General features: G+C 18.0%; 4 protein-coding genes across 4 annotated transcripts, besides 3 other annotated features; 1 reads left to right on the forward strand and 3 right to left on the reverse strand.

Moving 5' to 3' along the window:
* Positions 1 to 5310: 5310 nt before the first annotated feature.
* Positions 5311 to 6090, forward strand: PGAL8A_00271400 (fam-g protein; the record flags this gene model as incomplete). The annotated part of the gene is made up of 2 exons (XM_028671695.1): positions 5311 to 5322; positions 5452 to 6090. 2 exons carry the CDS (start codon positions 5311 to 5313, stop codon positions 6088 to 6090), a joined length of 651 nt encoding a protein of 216 aa, XP_028528322.1.
* Positions 6091 to 7091: 1001 nt separating this feature from the next.
* Positions 7092 to 7492: a repeat region.
* Positions 7493 to 7911: 419 nt separating this feature from the next.
* PGAL8A_00271500 (hypothetical protein) lies at positions 7912 to 8673 on the reverse strand (the record flags this gene model as incomplete). Its single annotated transcript, XM_028671696.1, has 2 exons — positions 7912 to 8472; positions 8659 to 8673. 2 exons carry the CDS (start codon positions 8671 to 8673, stop codon positions 7912 to 7914), a joined length of 576 nt encoding a protein of 191 aa, XP_028528323.1.
* A 1480-nt stretch (positions 8674 to 10153) lies between these two features.
* Positions 10154 to 10572: a repeat region.
* A 1561-nt stretch (positions 10573 to 12133) lies between these two features.
* PGAL8A_00271600 (fam-g protein) lies at positions 12134 to 12680 on the reverse strand (the record flags this gene model as incomplete). Its single annotated transcript, XM_028671697.1, has 2 exons — positions 12134 to 12475; positions 12606 to 12680. 2 exons carry the CDS (start codon positions 12678 to 12680, stop codon positions 12134 to 12136), a joined length of 417 nt encoding a protein of 138 aa, XP_028528324.1.
* Positions 12681 to 15478: 2798 nt separating this feature from the next.
* Positions 15479 to 16162: a repeat region.
* Positions 16163 to 18388: 2226 nt separating this feature from the next.
* Positions 18389 to 19194, reverse strand: PGAL8A_00271700 (fam-i protein; the record flags this gene model as incomplete). The annotated part of the gene is made up of 2 exons (XM_028671698.1): positions 18389 to 18841; positions 18922 to 19194. 2 exons carry the CDS (start codon positions 19192 to 19194, stop codon positions 18389 to 18391), a joined length of 726 nt encoding a protein of 241 aa, XP_028528325.1.
* Positions 19195 to 22031: the final 2837 nt, after the last annotated feature.

A 22031-nucleotide genomic window follows, 5' to 3' on the forward strand; every position in this document is an offset into this window, starting at 1 on the left:
GTAACTACATTGCTCCAAAATGAACTTATATCATTCTGTAAATTATTAAAAGGGTAAATGAAGTCTTTTATTAGTCATATTTCTAGTATTGAACAAAAAAAAAATTAATAAAAAGCATGTAGAGAAAACTGTACTTATTTTATTTATGGTAAAATAAATTATTATACAAATTATTTACTTTTTGTAATTGTCAAATGTGAATCACAATAGTTATTGAGTTAATTTACACAACACACTATAAAATATGATATTAACATAACATTTTTAATTCTTACACATAAAAAATTATACTTCACATCATCAACAAAAAAGATATATGATTATCTTTAAGAATACAACTTTTTTTTTTTAAATTTCTTTTTCAAGTCAGTTATTTATTAATTAACCATTCAGTGTTCTTGCTAGTATATAACAAACAAATTAATAAAGATCATATAAGGAGAATTTTACATATTTTCATTTTTTTTAAATTAAGATATAAATTAAATCTTTCATTTTTTATTAATTAATATAAAACATTAATTAGGTTAGTTAATATTGTTATTAATTTACATAACATCCCGTGCGTACCATATTTTGCATTGCATTTTTAATCTTTCTTTAAAAAAGCCAAATACTCTCCATCTTTGTCCTTAAAAGATAAAAAAATATTTTTTTTTAAGGTGTCATATTTTTTTTAAAAAAATAATAAAAAAATAATAAAAAAAAAATATTTTTTCTTATGTAATTGTAAGTAAAGAAAAAAAATATTATAGAAATATGTTTATTTTTTTTTTTTTTAGCGTATTTTTAGTGCAAATATATATATATATATATTTTTTTAATATACACATTTATAAGTTCACATTTTCCACATATTTTATAATGCTCTAAATAAAATGTTTTTACTCATTTTATTTTATTAAATATTATTTAAAACAGTTTGATAATATAATTTATAGATTGCATGCTCTTTATTAATTTGTTTGTTCAGTACTCTAGTAAAGTTACCGAACACCCAGTTAATAAATCAAATATCGACTATTAATTTAATGTGAATTAATTATTTCTTTGTTATGAGTTATGTTCAGGAATTTAAATATATTGCTATTGAATTAACCAACATAAACAATTAGCAAAAATTCAAATAAATTATGTGAATATTAATTACGCAAATATTTTATTGTTATATGTATAAAATTTTCTTTCACAAATTCAAAATATAAATATTATGCAAATTAAGCTCTTTTATGAAAACATTATTATCTTTTTAAAATCTCATTCTTATTGGTACTAATTCTTACTCTCGATTTTTAATTTGCCAATCTTCTCTTTTCCTCTTTGAATGTATCATTTAAAAAAAAAATAAATATCTTTTTTTTTTTAGTTAGCACAACCAACTACGTGTTCTTCACATAGATAGTCCTTTTTATAACCAAAAAGGTTAATGAAGCCTTTTATTAACCAGTTATACATTGCTCTATAAACAATACTATTGACCTTCTTTCTATAATATTTACACAAATAAATAGAATAAAAACATTTTATTTTGTGCATGCTAATTCTCGAGGACAATCTACTATTATAAACGTCTGCTCTAAAATAGATATTCAAAAAGTATGTAAACAAAAAATATATGTATATATTTACTTGCACTTAATGTGAGTGCATTTAAAAAAAAATAAATAAATAATAAATTTTTTTTGTGTGGATATTTACAATTAAAAAAAAATATATATTATGATGATATTTTTTTTACTATAAAAAAAAAAAATGTAATCTTAAGAAAAAAAATTAGTTTTTTTTTTTTTTTTTTTTGAAGGATAATGTGCAGACTACTATAGAATGTATATTTTTATTTTAAGCTAAAATGTAATATTAACGAAATTACATTTTGAAGTGTTACTTATATTAAAAAAAAAATAATTAACTAATAAGTCATATTTAATGTTTATTAATAAAAAAAAAAATAAAAATTTTATATTAAAATTAATTAGAGATTACACTACATTTTCCTTATTAATTTATTTGTTTGGCACGAGAAAAGTAATTTAATAACCATTAATAAATCAGAGATATAAATAATTTCTTTTCCTTAGGAATATTATCTTATTTATAATAATTATAATAATTTTAATACGTCATGAACTATCATTTGGATAATTTATGTTTCTATATCTGCAACACACACACTATTGAAATTATTTTAATATCATGTAATATCTATGTTAAATGTAAGACACGTTTATATTTTACACATTTTTACTTGTATGAACAACTTTTACATATAATATTAAAAAAATATAAATCATAAAAAATGCACTTTTATTAAATTTATGGTTATTTCTTAAAGAAAAATTAGTGTTAAAATATTAAAAATTATAGTATTTATGCACACCACTTTTTATTAATAATAAGTCAAAGATTCTAACAAATTAAATTTAAAAAATAATAATTCTTATTAAAATTCTCCATTAATATTTACAAAGATGTCTTATAAAATTTAAACTTTTAAGAAAAAAGTTATATTAGAAAGGGACAATTGTTGAATTCATTTATACTATATAAATGATTTACCTAAATTTCGTAAGTAAAATGAAAAATAAAAAATTGTGCTATAAATATATATAACTAAAAATAAAAAAGAAAATAAACACATTGTAATAATAATGAACACTTATCAAATAAATATGTAAAGTAAAAAAAAAAAAAAAAATTATTTTTTTTATATTTAATTAGAAGATTATAATAATATATATGCAAAAAGTTATTTTATAATTTTGTTTTATCTTTATTTATTGATATTTTTTATATCACGATAAAAATGCTTTCTTTTGAATTTTATAAGAAAAAATCTATTATATTTAACTAAAGATATATTTTCATATTCAGTAAATAATATTTATATTAAAGTTGAAACTAATAAGTATTACTAGTAAAAAAGTAAATTTACAGAAATATATTTTTAGAATAAAGCAATTTTGTCAAAAAAAATAATTTTTTTTAAAAAATATTTTTTACCTTTAATATGTGATTAAAAAAATAGTATTTTTTTTTTTTTTTTTTAAATAGTAATTAATTTATTTCACTTTTAAATATGTTATTTATAAGATTTGTTATTTTAATTTCTTAAAAATAAATACCTATCTTTACTTTTTCTTTTGAATTTAAGTACTTAATAAATTTTTTTTATTTTTTTTTCAAATAATTGAAAAAGTAATTTTTTTTAAAAAATAGTTATAACAAAAAATAAATATATACATATATTGTATAAACATTTATCAATAATAAAAACAAAAAAAAAAGAATTAAAATAAAAAAAAGTATATAAGAAAAATCAAAAAAGTTTTATTTAAAAGAAAAATATACACAAACAAAAATTAGTTTCATATTAAGTGAAAAATTGTCACAAATGTAGTATACTGTGTGAAAGATACATGCGTATAAAAATTTTTAATTTATAGGGTTTTTTTTTCTTTTTTCGATAGATATATATCTATAATATATGAAGATTTATATTTATAAATCATAATATACCGTATATAAAATAATTTAAAGTTCGACATAATTCACAGAGATTGGTAATTTAGAAAAAAAAATTAAAAAAATCCTCTAATATTAAATGTATATCATTTATAATTTTTATGTGCATTAAATTAAAAATATTTTATTTTTTTACATAATTTAAAGATAAATAAAATTTTAATAAAATATTTTAAAAATAACTTTACCCGATTTATTTTAGATATGTAACTGTAAATTAAAATAAAAATAATACTATTATAACTACTATTTTATATAAAAATATAAATATGTAAATATATAAAATAAAAGAAAATAACAATAACATATAGAAAATGAGAAATAACATGCATAGAAAATTCTAGAAATGAAGTTAATGTAATTTAAAATNACACTTATCAAATAAATATGTAAAGTAAAAAAAAAAAAAAAAATTATTTTTTTTATATTTAATTAGAAGATTATAATAATATATATGCAAAAAGTTATTTTATAATTTTGTTTTATCTTTATTTATTGATATTTTTTATATCACGATAAAAATGCTTTCTTTTGAATTTTATAAGAAAAAATCTATTATATTTAACTAAAGATATATTTTCATATTCAGTAAATAATATTTATATTAAAGTTGAAACTAATAAGTATTACTAGTAAAAAAGTAAATTTACAGAAATATATTTTTAGAATAAAGCAATTTTGTCAAAAAAAATAATTTTTTTTAAAAAATATTTTTTACCTTTAATATGTGATTAAAAAAATAGTATTTTTTTTTTTTTTTTTTAAATAGTAATTAATTTATTTCACTTTTAAATATGTTATTTATAAGATTTGTTATTTTAATTTCTTAAAAATAAATACCTATCTTTACTTTTTCTTTTGAATTTAAGTACTTAATAAATTTTTTTTATTTTTTTTTCAAATAATTGAAAAAGTAATTTTTTTTAAAAAATAGTTATAACAAAAAATAAATATATACATATATTGTATAAACATTTATCAATAATAAAAACAAAAAAAAAAGAATTAAAATAAAAAAAAGTATATAAGAAAAATCAAAAAAGTTTTATTTAAAAGAAAAATATACACAAACAAAAATTAGTTTCATATTAAGTGAAAAATTGTCACAAATGTAGTATACTGTGTGAAAGATACATGCGTATAAAAATTTTTAATTTATAGGGTTTTTTTTTCTTTTTTCGATAGATATATATCTATAATATATGAAGATTTATATTTATAAATCATAATATACCGTATATAAAATAATTTAAAGTTCGACATAATTCACAGAGATTGGTAATTTAGAAAAAAAAATTAAAAAAATCCTCTAATATTAAATGTATATCATTTATAATTTTTATGTGCATTAAATTAAAAATATTTTATTTTTTTACATAATTTAAAGATAAATAAAATTTTAATAAAATATTTTAAAAATAACTTTACCCGATTTATTTTTTTTTTTTTTTTTTTTTTTTTTAACATTCTTATTTTATTTTTAAAGAATTACGAATATTATTCCTATCTAGTGTTACTATAATATCATGTGTAATAATAAAAAATTACAAATTATATTTCATAAATGAAAATAATTTTCTATTTTAAAAAATTAAGAAATTAATATAAGTTATAATGATATCTAAATTAATATTACAAATCCATAATTTAGTATTATTGAAAGTTGAAACAATTTTACATCTGAATTAACAACTTCCAATTCAATATTATACTATAAATATATTATTATAAAAACGTTAATTTTATTTTTAAAAATTACTACATTCCTTCTTTTAATTTTGTATATCTATGTTTCATAACGTAAGTCAAAATTTTTACAAAAAATATACTTATACATATATTTTATTTCTAAATATTCTTGACATACTATTTGATTTTCTATTCTAACAAAAGAAACATTCTTTTAAAAAATTTTTATTTAATCCGCAGTGTGATTCCTATAAAACCTTGATTTATAAAAATATATTGCAAACAAAAAATGAGTTAAAATCTGAAAGAGTTTTAACAGAGGGTGATATAGCAGGTAAAAAGCAAACTAACGCTGAACGATGTCTAGAAGAACGTCCATTAGATAAAAAAAAAAAAAAAATAAAATGGAAAAATCCGTTTAAATACGAGAATCCGTACCATATATGGCAAAGAGATACTACTACATATTTGCGGGAGCGATTTAGTAGTGAGACTAGTGAAATGCACCCTAAATGGAAAGACGAAAAATGGAATAATGAATGGAATAGAATTTCAGCTAACAAAGTTAAAGAACTATCTTCAATATTTCATCGAAGAGATATTTCAAAAGAGGAAAAAGAAAAATTAATTTATTCTGCTGAGAAAGAACTCTACACACTATTCGTGAAATTTTTAGACGAATGTAAGAATGATGTGAGAAGCAATGAAACAGAATCCAAATCTAAGAATGAGATGACAGAAAATAAAACAGAATCTGAATCTATGAAGGAGATGATAGACAATAAAACAGAATCCGAATCTATGAATGAGATGATAGACAATAAAACAGAATCCGAATCTATATACTGCAAATTAAAAAATAAAATAATGCATGCATAAATTTTTAATTTAAATTTCTTTTCTATAAATAAAATTTATTTCATTATATATCACTATATTGTNTTTTACTAATTGTTTATGTTTTTTAATTCAATAGCAATATATTTAAATTGCTGAACATAATTCATAACAAAGAAATAAGTAATTTACAATTAATTAATAGTCAATATTCAATAAGGATTTAAATTTTTAATAAAAATAAGGACTTTTATTAAAGTAAATAAATGCCTATTGAAATCAAAGTATTCTGAATGAGAAGATTGCATAATTAAGGATTAATCGTTCAAAGTATATAAAAATATATATAAATAAATAAAAATCGTAGAGGTAACTCCTCAAGCTCTTTATTAATTTATTGGTTCATTACTCTAGCAAAGTCAGCCGACATCTAGTTAATAAGTCAATACTTGAACAAAGTCACCCAACATTCAGTTAATAAATCACTTTATTAATATGTTTTCTCAATACTATAACAAAGTTATGGAATAAGAAATAAATAAATTAATTTTTCAACTGAAAAATTAATCATTTCAAAAAAAAAGTAAATATATTTTTTTTTTTTTTTGCATCTAGAATTTGCATGTATAACTATATATTTTCCACACAACTATTACCGTTTATTCTCAAAAAGGTTAATAATACATTTTATTAACCAACATGAAATTGCTAAGTAAAAAAAAAAAAGAAAAAAATTAGTTAATGGTTTTTTTTTATTTTTGTAATTTAAATACATAAAAAAATAAATTTTTTCTTTTTTTAAAAAGAATTTAGTTGTCAAAAAATAGATGAAAAAGTTATTGAATGAGAAAGCTTATTGCGGTGTATTTTTATTTAAATTAATATAAGAAAATTTTATATTAACTATAATATAATTTTTGTGTTTTGTAGTACTTACGTAATTTAATTTGAATTTTATCAATTATTTATGCTTGTTAATTTGAGAGCAATAAATATGAACTGTTAAATATAAATCATAATATAAGTAAAATAAATGTAATTAATGTTTTATTAATTTCGTATTCATTACTTTGCTAGAGTATTGAAAAAAAGGATTAACAACGAGCATGTAGAGTTTCTTCTACCATTTAAATGAATTTAAATATGTTTTTAATACTATAAACCATTGAAATGTATATGGTCACCTTTATTGAGCATTTATTGTTTTTAAGAGGTATTTAATTATTTTAATAAAAATACCTATTTTTATTAAAAACTTAAATCTTTATTAATTATAGTTTTAAATCACATATATTTTACTTATAATGTTATGATTAATATTTAACAATTCAAATTCACTTCTTGCGAATTAAAAAATATAAATAACAAAACACAAAATAAGTTATAAAATGCTACAAACGCGAACATTTTATTATTGTTAATATAAAATTTTCACTTTAAAATTCAAAGATAAAAATTTGTTACGAAAAAACTTTTTATCAAGTTTTCTTCCATTTTTAATAACTTGAATATTTTTTTCACACTATTCAATTCTTTTTTTCATGTCTATTTATTTTCCATACAGCTATTAATTTTTTTCTCAAAAACGCTAATAATTCCTTTTATTAACAAATCTTTAACTCTAATAATTCTCAATAAAGACTTTTTTTTTTTTTCCTTTTTGTGTCCTTTTTTTGTCATGTAGGTAAGCTGGTAATAGTTCTGCATCCAACTTTTTTTCTTTTATTTTATCCTCTACGTTTACTACCTGATTTATTTACTTTCCATAAATTACATTTTTAATTTATTAAATTATCATTCAATGAATTTGCTAGAGTAATGAAAAATAAATTATTAAAAAGAATATGGAGTTTCCTCTAGTAATTAAAGGGATTTTAAATCTAATATTAATGTATAAACAAATAAACTGCAATTCATAAGAAATTTTGGTGGGGTTTCTTGGTATAATGGTTCTGGACAACCGTTTAAGTCTACTCTATTCACTAAATTATTATTCGAATTTTGAAAATTACTTTTTATATTCAAATCGATCTTACATTTTTCATTATCAACTAAATTACTTTCATTTATTTTATCATTTTTTTCTTTTCTATTTTTCATAAGAAATTTTGGTGGGGTTTCTTGATATAATGGTTCTGGACAACCGTTTAAGTTTACTCTATTCATTAAATTATTATTCGAATTTTGAAAATTACTTTTTATATTCAAATCGATCTTACATTTTTCATTATCAACTATATTATTTTTATTTATATTATCATTTTTTTCTTTTCTATTTTTCATAAGAAATTTTGGTGGGGTTTCTTGATATAATGGTTCTGGACAACCGTTTAAGTTTACTCTATTCATTAAATTATTATTTGAATTTTGAAAATTACTTTTTATATTTAAATCGATCTTACATTTTTCATTATCAACTGTGAACTTAAATTACTGAAAATTACATATAAAAAGCAATAATTATTTTGTACTTAAAAATTAATAATTAATGAAAATATATGTTTTTAATAAAAATACATAATTTTTATCAAAGTAAATTCACAATGAACTGCATTATTGCATTTTATTTGTTTATAACATTAATATTAGATTTAAAATCCCTTTAATTACTAGAGGAAACTCCATATTCTGTTTTATAATTTGTTTTTCATTACTCTAGCAAATTCATTCAATAATTTAATAAATTAAAAATGTAATTTATGGAAAGTAAATAAATCAGGTAGTAAACGTAGAGGATAAAATAAAAGAAAAAAAGTTGGATGCAGAACTATTACCAGCTTACCTACATGACAAAAAAAGGACACAAAAAGGAAAAAACAAAAAAGTCTTTATTGAGAATTATTAGAGTTAAAGATTTGTTAATAAAAGGAATTATTAGAGTTTTTGAGAAAAAAATTAATAGCTGTATGGAAAATAAATAGACATGAGAGTACTAGATAAATGAAAAGAAATAGAATTGAATAATGTGAAAAAAATATTCAAGTTTTTTAAAAATAGAAGAAAACTTGATAAGAAGTTTTTTCGTGGAAAATTTTTATCATTGAATTTTAAAGTGAAAATTTTATATTAACAATAATAAAATTTTCGTGTTTGTAATATTGTATAACTTATTTTGTGTTTTGTTATTTATATTTGTTTATTCACGAGAAGTGAATTTGAATTGTTAAATATCAATCATAACATTATAAGTAAAATATATGTGATTTAAAACTATAATTAATAAGGATTTAAATTTTTAATAAAAATAGAGATTTTTATTAAAATAATTAAATGCTTCTTAAAAACAATAAATGCTCAATGAAGGAGACCATATACATTTCAATGGTTTGTAGTATTAAAAACATATTTAAATTCATTTAAATGGTAGAAGAAACTCTACATTCTGGTTATTAATCCTTTTATTCAATACTCTAGCAAAGTAATGAATAGGAAATTAATAAAATATTAATTACATTTATTTTACTTATATTATGATTTATATTTAACAATTCAAATTTATTTCTCTCAAGTTAACAAGCATAAATAATTGAAAAAATTCAAATTAAATTACATAAGTACTACAAAACACAAAAATTATATTACAGTTAATATAAAATTTTCTTATATAAATTTAAACAAAATACACAACAGTAAGCTTTCTTAGTCAATAACCTTTTCTTCTATTTTTCGACAGCTAAATTTCTTTTAAAAAAAGAAAAAATTTATTTTTTTGTGTATTTAAATTACAAAAATAAAAAAAAACATTAACTAATTTTTTTCCTTTTTTTTTTTATTTAGCATTTTCATGTCGGTTAATAAAATGTATTATTTACCTTTTTGAAAATAAACAATAATAGTTATATGGAAAATATAGAGTTATACATTCAAATTCTAGATTCAAAAAAGAAAAAAAAAAAAAAAAAAATTAATTGTTAATTTCACTGTTTTCTTTTTCTAATTTTTATATACAAAAAAAAAATATATATTTACTTTTTTTTTGAAAGGATTAATTTTTCAGTTGAAATATTAATTTATTTATTTCTTATTCAATAACTTTGCTATAGTATTGAGCAAACATATTAATAAAGTGATTTATTAACTGGGTGTTCGTTAACTTTGCTAGAGTACTGTTTTATTAACTGGATGTTCGGTGACTTCACTATAATACTGATGAAATAAATTAATAAAGAACATGTAGAGTTACCTCTACGGTTTTAACGTATTTATATATATTTTTAAATGCTTTAAACTAGTGATCCTTAATTATGTAATCTATATCAGTTAGCGTTCTTTGATTTCAATAGGCATTTATTTACTTTTATAAAAATCCTTATTTTTATTAAGAATATAAATCCTTATTTAATATTGATTATTAATTAAATGTAAATTATTTCTTTCTTTGTTATGAGTTATGTTAATCAATTTAAATATATTGCTGTTAATTAACAAAACATAAACAATTAGTAAAAATGCAAATTAATTATATGAATATTAATTACGTGAAAATTTTAATTTGTATCCATAAAATTTTCTCTCACAAATTAAAAATATAAATATTATGCAAATTAAACTCTTTTATAAACACATTATTATCTTTTGTAAAATAAATCTCTCCCTCAATAAATCCCTTCTCTTTCCAAAAAAAAAAAATTAAATATATTTTTTTTTTCTTTTACTTAGCACAACTATCTACGTATTCTCCACATAGCTAGTCCTTTTTATAGTCAAAAAGGTTAATGAAGTCTTTTATTAACCAAATGCTGAATGAAGTAGATTACATGATTATGGATCACTCGTTCAAGTATTTAAAAATATATATAAATACGTCAAATAGTAGAGGAAACTCTACATACTCTTTATTAATTTGTTTTTTCAGTACTCTAGAAAAGTCACCAAACACCCAATTAATAAATCAGCATGTTAGAATACTGGGAAAAGGTGAACACATAAATGCGTACACTTAAAAAATTTATCTCTCTAAAAGTAAATATAAGAAAAAAAAATATGGATATATTTTATTATATTTTTTTTTGTTGTAACACTAAGTTGGAAAAAAAAAATAATTTATTTTCTTTTCACAATTATTTTTTTTTTTATTAATTTTTTTTAAAAATAATTTACTATCTTAAAAAAAAAATTTTTATTTTTTTTAAATGGAGATGATCTATAATATTTTTTTTTGGAAGATTAAAAATGCAATGTTAAAACGTGATATGCATGGCATATTGTGTAAATTAATAACAATAATAATTAAATAACTCGATTATTATTTTATATTAATTATTGAAAGTGAATAATTTGTATTATGCTTTAATTAAAAAAAAAGAAAATGAGTAAAATTTTCTCTATGTGTTCTTTATTATTTTGTTTTTTTAATGTTACTAAAGTCATTGAACGAGTAATTAATATATCAAGTAATAAATAGAAAAATTAATAAAGAAAATGTAGAACTTTCTCTACTAATTTAATGAATTTAAATATAATTTCGATGTTATAAACCTGTAAAATGTAAATTATGTAGATCACTAAGAATTTATTTCCTTTAATAAAAATCTTATGTTTTTATTAAGAACAGAAATTTTCATTAAACATTAATTTCTAAGTGCTAAATATTCATTTATAACTTTTAATAAATAATTTTCATTTACTCAAGTTCTCTTTTTCTTAAAAGAGAAAAAATATATAAATTATATTAATATCACTAACAGAGAAATTTTTACTCTCAAAAATATAATATATTCTCATTAAAATATTTCATCCTAAAAATTTTTTCTCCTTGAATAACTTTATTTTTTTCCCTAAAGAAGATGAAATATATTTCTATAAAAAAATCTAAAGCAAAATATTAATTTTTTTTAACTAGCACTTATGCATGGCTTATTAAGTATTTTCTTTTAATATATTAATTTTTATATTAATAAAGGTTAACAAAGTCTATTTTTATCAAATTTTTTAGTTTTTAGTTTTTTATTTATTGTTTTCATTTTATTTTTTTCTTGTTCTTTATATTGACATAAAAATTTTTCATAATATAAATGAAGATTTATCGAAATTCTATCAATTAATTTTTTTCTCTTTTTTTTTGTAATACTCTACTAATGAGTGTCTACAATTCTGATAAACTCTTTTCTTTTGAAATATTATTTCGATATGCATTCAATATTTTATTTCTACATATATATCTCACTTCATTTTCTTCATTTAATAAAACATTATCTACAATGTTTGTTTTAATATTAGCGTTATAACATTTAAAATACATATCCATTAAATGAATGAATTCACGAATTATCATGTCCACTTCACCAGATGGGTAATAATCTACACTTTTTTTAATATAAGATGATTTTTTTTTCGATTTATCACCCTCTGCTAACATTCTTTCGTGTTTTAATCCAATTTTTGTTTCTGATGTATCTCTATTAATCAAAGACTTATTGGAATCATACTATAGAATTAAATAAAAATTGTTTAAAATTTTTTTTCAATTGTTATAGTAATATATTAAGTAAAATTTTTAAAATGATTAGAAATAAAATATATTCATATGTGTTTTTTTTATATGAAGTTTATCTTACGTTGTAAAGACAATGGAATATCCAAATTAAAAGAAGAAATGTAAAAATTTTAAAATATAAAGTAAATGTTTTCATTTTAATACAATTATAGTGTAATATTAAAGTTAGAGATGTTAATCCAGTTGCAAAATTGCTTCTATCTTTACTAATAATAAGTTAGAGATAAGTAATATTGCTTTAGGTATTATTACGACCTTTGTAAATTTTATAAGTTTTTAAGGTAAAAAATTATTTGTTTATATGAAATGTAATTTTTAATTTTTCATAATTATACATAATATTACATTTACTTTATGCAAATTTAATGCTATTAATTTTTTAAAAAATGAAATAATTAAGAACGTATATTTATAAGTTAAAAAAAAAAATTTTAAAATATGTAAGGTTATTTTAAAAATATTATTAATTATTAATTAATTGTAAATTACTAGTTTATTTATTATGAGTTACATTCAGCAATTAATATATATTGCTGTTGAATTAACAAACATAAACANTTTTTCATAATTATACATAATATTACATTTACTTTATGCAAATTTAATGCTATTAATTTTTTAAAAAATGAAATAATTAAGAACGTATATTTATAAGTTAAAAAAAAAAATTTTAAAATATGTAAGGTTATTTTAAAAATATTTCATTAAAATTATATTCGTCCTTAAAGTAGATAAAAAAATTATATAATGCTAATTTGAAATAAATTAAATTATAAATGTTATATATTTAATGTTAATAAATTTTTTTTTATTTTTTTTTTCGTTTAACTATTAGTTTTTTTTCTGTGAAACATGTAAAACTTTAAATTATTTTATATATGGTATTTCTTATTTATAGATATAATTTTAGATATATTAGAGATATTATATCTCCATCAAAAAAAAAAATAAAAAAAAAAACACTATAAATTAAAAATTTTTCTATGCATGTATTTTTCATACATTATACTATATTTGTAGTCATTCTTAATTATATAAGAAACTAATTTTTAATTGTGCATGTTTTTGCTTTAAATGTAACTATTTTGATTTTTCTATTATATTTTTTTTATCTTTATGTTTTCTTTTTATTTTTGTTATTAATATATGTTTATATAATATATATATACATAATTATTTTTTAAAAAAATTTCCTTTTTCAATTACTTCTCTCAAAATAAAAAAAAATTATGAAATGCACAAATTCAAAAGAAAAAGTGAAAACATATCTATTTTGAAGAAATTATAATAATATATCATATAAAAAAGCACTCTAAATAAATTACAATTTAAAAAAAAAAAAAAAAACTATTTATTCAATCATATGTATATAGTAAAAAGCATGTTTCAAAAAAAAGTTTATTTATTTTTTGGAAAATTTACTTTCTTAATTATTCTAAAAACTGTGAAGAAAATTCTTTTTTATATGAAACATATTGTAAAAATATATATTTATAAATTTTCTTTTTTTGTAACTAATAATCACAAGTATAAACTTTAAATTTAATAATAAAATTATATATTATATTAACTAAAAAGATATATCTTTAATTAAATATAATGAATTTTTTCCTAGAAAATACAAGGGTATATATTTTCATCATGATACAGAATGTATCAATAAATAAATATAAAACAGAATTATAATATATCCTTTTGCATGTGCATTAACATTACTTTCTAATTAAATGTAAAAAAAAAAATTATTTGTCTTTTTATACATAATCGATAACTTAATATTATTGAGAATGTATTTATTTCATTTTTTATTTTGTTATATTTTAGTTGTAAACATTTTTATTGCTATTCTTTTATTTTTCCTTATCTTTCTCATAAAATCTAAGTAACTCAATTATTGGACTATAAATAATATTATCGACCTATTTTAAATAGCATTTAGATAAATACAGAAATAACTTTTTTAATTGTATATATCATATTGCAGGAAAATAGACATACATGAAAGCGTAAAGAAATTACTTAAAAAAAAAATACTGTCACTAAAAGTAAATACATTTAATAAAAACAATTGCTCTAAAAGTAAATGCATCTAAAAAAAAAAATACTTGCTCTAAAAAGGATCAAGATATGAAAAAAATATTTATATATTTTATTATTTTATTTTTTTATAAAAAATTAAGTATATAATATCAAATGTAACATACATAAGATATAGTGTAAACTAACAACAATAGTAATTAATTCATGCATTTAATAAATAATATAATTAATAAAAGTTAATAATCTGATAATGATAAAATGAATAGAACTTTTTCTACATGCTTTTTATTAATTTGTTTCTTCGATACTAGCAAGATAGCTAAATGAGCAATTAACAAATAATTTTATATAATAGAAAAGAGTTCAACAATTGCCCCTTACAAGTTTTACTTTCTTTTAAAATATTTAAGTGCTATAAGACATCTTTGTAAGCATTAATAAAGAATTTTATTAAGAACTTTTATTTTCTTAATTTAATTTGTAAGAATCTTTGATATAACATAAATAATAAAATATATGCATAAATACTACCTTCTTAATATATTAACACTCATTTTACTTTAAAAACTAGTCGTATTTTTAATAATAATGAGTTTTTATGATTTATATTTCTTTAATATAATACATAAATGCAGTTTTTCCAACTAAAAATATGTGAAATATAATATTATCTTACATTTATATATATTGCTTCATGGTATTAAAATCTTTTAAATAATATATGTATTGTATATTTAAAAATTAAAATTATACAAATAATAATCCATTAAATGTAGAAATTATTGTAATTGTTATAAGTAAGGTAATGTTTATAAAATAAAAAATATTATTTATAACTATTGTTTGGCAATTGTAACATTAATAAATTAATAGTTAGATAATGCAGTCAATTATTGCTTAATAAAAGGCTTTATTAACCTTTTTGAAAAATAAAAGGAATAGTTAAATGAAGAATACGAAGTTGTTCATGCACATACAAAAAAAGAAAAAAAAAATGATCAATTTTTTTTGTTTGTTTTTTTTAAAAAAAAGAATACAAAGACCGTCTGGAAAAAATAAATTGATAAAAAAAAATCAATTGGAAAAAAATTTGTTACCGATAAGAATACGATGAAAAAAAAAAAAAAAAAAAAAATTCTTTTTTTTTAACGAAGTAGGATTTAATTAATTTTGTAAGAGAAAATTTTATATATATAGCAATAAAATTTTCATGTAATTAATATTTATATATTTTTTTGTATTACCAATAAATGTTTATGTTTTTTAATTCAACAGCAATATATATAAATTGCTTAACATAACTCATAACAAAGAAACAAATTATTTACATTTAATTAATAGTCAATATTCAATAAGGATTTAAATTTTTAATAAAAATAAAGATTTTTATTAAAGTAAATAAATGCCTATTGAAATGAAAGAATGCTGAATGAAGTAGTTTACATAGTTAAGAATCACTCGTTCAAAGCATTTAAAAATATATACAAATACATCAAAACCGTAGAGTCAGCTCTACATGCTCTTTATTAATTTGTTTGTTCATTGCTCTATCAAAGTAACGAACACCCAGTTAATAAACCGCCAATATATAATAATAAAATTTTTATGTTTTTAATATTTATATAATTTAATGTTTCTCATTAATTGCCCATATTTGCTAACTTGAAAGAAGCGGATTTGAGTTCCTAAACATTATTCATAACATTATAAAATATATATATGAATTAAGAGTTAATGTTCAATTAGGAATTAAATTTTTAATAAAAGCAGAGATTTTTATTAATGTAAATAAATACTTTTTAAAAACATGGAATGTTCAATGAAGTAGACTATATATAAAACGGTTTAGTAGTTCATAGCATTGAAAAATTATTTTTAGATTCACTAAATTAGTAAACTATAAATGCTCCTTATTAATATGTCTGTTTAATGCTACAAAAATGTCAATGGGTAGGAAATTAATATATCATTTATATAAGGTTATTTTATAACGAATAAAATTAGTAGCTATTATTCTACATGTTTTTTATTAATTTGATTATTCAATATACTATTAATTTATTTGAAAGGATAATTAATAAATTAATCATCTTTAATAAAAAAATTTAATTTCTGAATTTTTAATTTTTTCATTGTATATTAAAGGTATTAAGAAGATATAAATATGTGCATGTTGTAAATGAAGTTCTCTGCAAAAAATATAATTCTCTTTAGTTCACATCTATGTATATTCTTTTTTTTTTTTTATATTTTTAGCTAGATTTGCTTCTAAAAAAAAAAAAAAAAAAAAAAAAAAAATTTTATAAGTTCCCAAATTTCACATTTTTGCAGATTCACGTCACAACATTTATCTGATAATGTTGATAATTCATTTCATTAACCACCTTATGCACTTTATTTCTTAAGTTTATTTAATTAATTAAAGAAAAAAATTTAGATAAATGGTAGATGTTACTTAAGGTTGTCATTATAATTAAGGAATTATCCTATTTTGTATGAAATTATTATTTATTTAAATTGGAAAAATCTATTAAAATTAAAAGTAAAGAGTTAACTATGATAAAATTAAAATTTCAACTTCAAAAAATTAAGATAACATAAAAAAGAAATTGAACATTGGATTATAAGTTGTAAATAAGATATTACAACATATATAGCTACATAAGTTATATTATTTAAATTATTTTAAAGATGTAATTAATGGTAATTTTATACATATTCCATTTACTCAATTATTACAATTTTACTATTAAGATTGATATATTGGCATAAAAGTATTAACAAAGCTACACTATATATTGATGAAAAATAAAAATTAAACTATTAAATGATATTATTAAATATATATGTAATCATTTTTATAAAAATAAATGGAATATAAACATAAAAATTACAATAAGAAAAATATTATATAACATTTTATGTTTAAAATTTTTTTGTATCTTATTTTAATGTTTTTTTTTAAATATAAAGTTGAAATACAAGTAATATATATATTATATCCTCTTTTTTGAAAAAATATATTATTTTATTTCTGTTTTTTTTTTGGTTAATTGAATAGATTTTATGGTATTTATATAATAAAATATTATATTTTTTATATATTTAACAGATATGTAAATTATAGAACATGCAAATGGATAATGAATTATCTTTCTGATATAAAAATTGATAAGAATGAAATAAAGTTTCATTTAAATTATAATAGAGACATCTTTGAATTAGGTTAACAAAAAGCAATATTTTGAAAATTATCTACAAGTAAATCTTTCATTTTATCTATACATAGGATTAATTTATAATACATAAAATACATACATTTAAAATACATGACAAATTTTAGAAAGAAAACTAAGGAATATTTCATTTGGGGCTATGTTATTCCACATCTTTAATAGAAGCAGAAATATATAAATATTAAAAGATGCTATCAACAATATTTATTTAATATTAAATAAAACAAGTAGAGAATAAAAAGCTAAATAAATCAAAAATGATAAAATATATAAAATTTAGTCTAACAAGCTTCTTCTGTAGACATTTAAAAGTAAATATGATACTACATTTTCAAAAAAAAAAAAATTCATAATTACCTTATATAAATGCTTTTTCCTATTAATATTTATATATATATTTATATTTTTTTTATTTTTTTTATTTTTTTACCTTCTTTTGCTATTATCTTATCAGGTTCTTTTTTCCACTTTAAATTAAACTCATTTTCTTCTTCATTAACGTTCATATTTTCTTCTCTTTCCCACTTTTCATTTTTTCCATTATGCTCTTTTCCAACTCTTCCTTTTATCATTTCCTTTTCTCACTCTTCTTTTCTTTTAGAATTTTCTCTTCCAACGTTTTCATTATTTCTAGCATTTTCTCTTCCCCCTCTTCCCTATTTTTTAGTATTTTCTTTTCCAACTTTTCTTTTTCTATTAGCTTTCTTTTTTCCCAATCTTCGCCTTTTTGTAGAACTCGCTTTTCCCAATCTTCCAATTGTTTTAGCATACTCTCACCACACTCTTGCTTTTCTTTTCGCGTTCTCCTTTCCCACACTTCCTTTTCTCTTAGAACTCCCTTTTCCCACTCTTCCATTTCTTTTTTTTTTTTTAGCAGCTTCTTTTCATTCTTTTCCATTTTGTTTTTTTCATCTAGCATTTTCTTTTCCAAATCACCTTTCATCTTTTTGCTGCTATTATCCCATATCTTCTGCAACCTATCTCTCTCACGTTTAGCTTTCCATTTAGTAGAGCGAGCTCTCTATAAATTATTACAAATGATTTAAAATTTCATTTTTATAATATATATAAAGTTTATAATTATAAACTTTATTTTATTACAAAACGAAGGATAGAAATAATAATGATAGCTAACTGAAATATATTATACGACTTTTTATGAAGAACATTTATTGATGTAGCTGAATCCAAATTGATATCTTTAGATGGATTTTGAATGGCATCACATGAATTCAAATTATCATGTAATGGATTTTCTGGTATTGAAACAGTTGCATCTTTAATTTCCCTATGATCGAAACCTGCAGTTGAATCTTCCTCATCTAGTGTCTCACAAGAATCAATGTAAATAATATCACTTAGATTAAGATCCATTTTTGGTATCTTTAATAATGTAAAAAAAATTATTGAGAAATTATTTCTAATATTTTTTTTAATGAATTTTAAAATATTTCCCTTTTTTTCAGTAAGGATAATATAAGTTAAAAACAAAAAATGTGGAAATATAAATTAGAAATTAACAAATAATTTAAAACAATATGATTTTTGAAAAAAAAATTAGTTTTAAAATTTTTTTTTTTTTTTAAATTTTAACACAGAAATGTCTATTAAAAAGTAAATCTATAACTACAACATAAAAATTTAAAATTTAAAATTCTAAATCCCACATCCTAAATCCTAAAATTATTAATTATACACTACAACCTCTTATTTATTATATATTTTTAATTATATTTTTTATAATGGAAATATTGTTTAAACATTAAAAAAATAATAAATTTTTAGTTAATCTTTTATACTTACAAAAAAAAAATTCCTTTTCGTTTTTTTATTTAATTTTTTTATCTAAATTAAAAGAGAATAATATAAAAAATTATTTAGATATGCAAAAAAACAATGTTATATTCTTTTTTTACTTAAAATTTTTTTAGAAGAGTTTATATTAAGATACAATTATATAGAGCTTTAAAAATTTCTTTTTTTATTTTTATATATTTTTTTTTATTTATTTTTCTTTTTTTGAAAATTATTTATTAAAACCATGCAATTTTATCCTCGTTTAATTTATTATGACGATTATTACTATTTCAATAAAAAATGTAAAGTTAATTTAAATTAAACATTAGAAAGATTATGGTAATAATGAAAAATAAATATCACAACAAAATAGATACATATTCTATAAATACATTTTTATTTTTATTTTTATTTTATTTTTTTTTTTTTTTGATGACTTTTTTATGTTTTTGTTTTATATTTATGTAATAATTATACATACTAACAGTTTTTTTTTTTTTATTATTTAATTTTTTTTTCTTTTCTATAGTTTTATTATTCAAATGCTTACTTTCAAAACTTGAGCTTATTTGATTTCTATTGAAGTAATTTTTATTATTTTATAATAATGTATTTTATTTTCTCTTTTACCATTTTTAACGGAATCTTATTAGATATAATAAAATTAAATAGTATAAAAAAGGATTAGTTAAATATAAAGTGCACTTGTAGGAAATATATCATTATACTGTATTCATAAAAGGAAGTTATGTTTTTCATTATGATCTTTTAATTTTAGATGAATCTTAAATAGATATATCTTAAAAAACTAATTTTTTTTTTTATTTTTTTTTGGTGAATAAAGAATGCATATTTTTAGAAGTAATTTCAAACAAATTTTTTATATAAATATAGGATTTATATATTTCATATTTAATAAAATAAAATGTCAATTGTAGTATGCTATAAAACTAAATAAAAAAAATAAAGAATAAAAAAAATGATTATAATTTTAAATTTCTTTAACTTCATTCCTTGAATCTTCTATGCATATAATTTCTCATTTTCTATATGTAATTGTTGTTCGCTTTTATTTTATATATTTACATATTTATATTTTTATATAAAATAATAGTTTTAATAGTATTATTTTTATTTTAATTTACATTTACATAACTATTCTTCTATTTTACTTACATACAACTAATATTTATCTTATTTTCATGCTTTTTATTTTAATTTTTTGTAATTATATGCTTTTATTTATATATTTTTCCTTTGAATTATTATTACATAAGGATAAAAATATAATATAATATATAATATATGTAACTATTACTTTTAATTAAACATTTATAATTTTATTTTATCCATATATATATATATATACGGAGAGAGAGAAAGAGAGAGAAAGAAAAAGAGAACTTTTTTTTTAAATATATTACTTGAGCAATGATTATTTTATTTTATTTTTTTAATATTATTGTATAATTTTGCATTAGCTTATATAAATGATTAATAATTTATTATAATTATTCTTTTAAATTTTTTATACTTAACATAATAAATAATATAGCGTAAATATAAAGAATTTAAGAATATTAACTAAAAAAAATTTTTTTTTTTTTGGAAATTAAAAATATTAATAAGATATACTTTTTTTATNTGAAATATCGAAATTATTTCTGTAATAGAAAAAATTGTGTGAAGTTTCTAAATAAATGATAAAAATAAACTACAATTATAGAAAATTAATTTAATATTAATGTATGAATTTAATAATAATTATGTTTATTCTGAATGAATTAAAGATTCAAAGATATAAAAAAAATTTTTAAAAAAAAAATTAAAATTTTTTTTATTAAATGATAATAAAGGTAAAAATAGGTGTAATGATAAACATATTATATTGGTGAATATCATGATTATCGAATATTACAATTGTTTAATGTTATTTTTATTAATAAATTATGTAATTTAATTTGTATCAATTCTAAAAGTAACTGTGGCATAATGACCATTTATATCGTAAGATATATGAATTGATTTAATATTAATGCAGGATGTTTATAAATAATATGTAATTAAGATAATGGATATACGTTATAGTGATAAAATGTTATTAACATAAACAATTTTAACGTACAACCGCTATAATATTTTTGATAAAAAAATTATGTTATATAGCAATAAATATTGAAAAAAATAAAAACAAGGTATTATAATCTTATTTACATTTATGAGTATAATTGTAGTTTTAATGAAAACAATAATAAAAATGTAATTTACATAAATTTGAATTTATTTTAATTATGATTCAATTTCTTACATAACAATATATTATTGGAGCAAATAAAATTTAGAAATAATGAAATGCATTTTAAATTATAAATTCACAGCTAGGTGTGAACTACCTTTTTCAGGTAAATAATTTG

This window comes from Plasmodium gallinaceum (genome assembly GCF_900005855.1).
Source record: "Plasmodium gallinaceum strain 8A genome assembly, contig: PGAL8A_v1_84, whole genome shotgun sequence".
Taxonomy (NCBI): Eukaryota; Apicomplexa; class Aconoidasida; order Haemosporida; family Plasmodiidae; genus Plasmodium; species Plasmodium gallinaceum.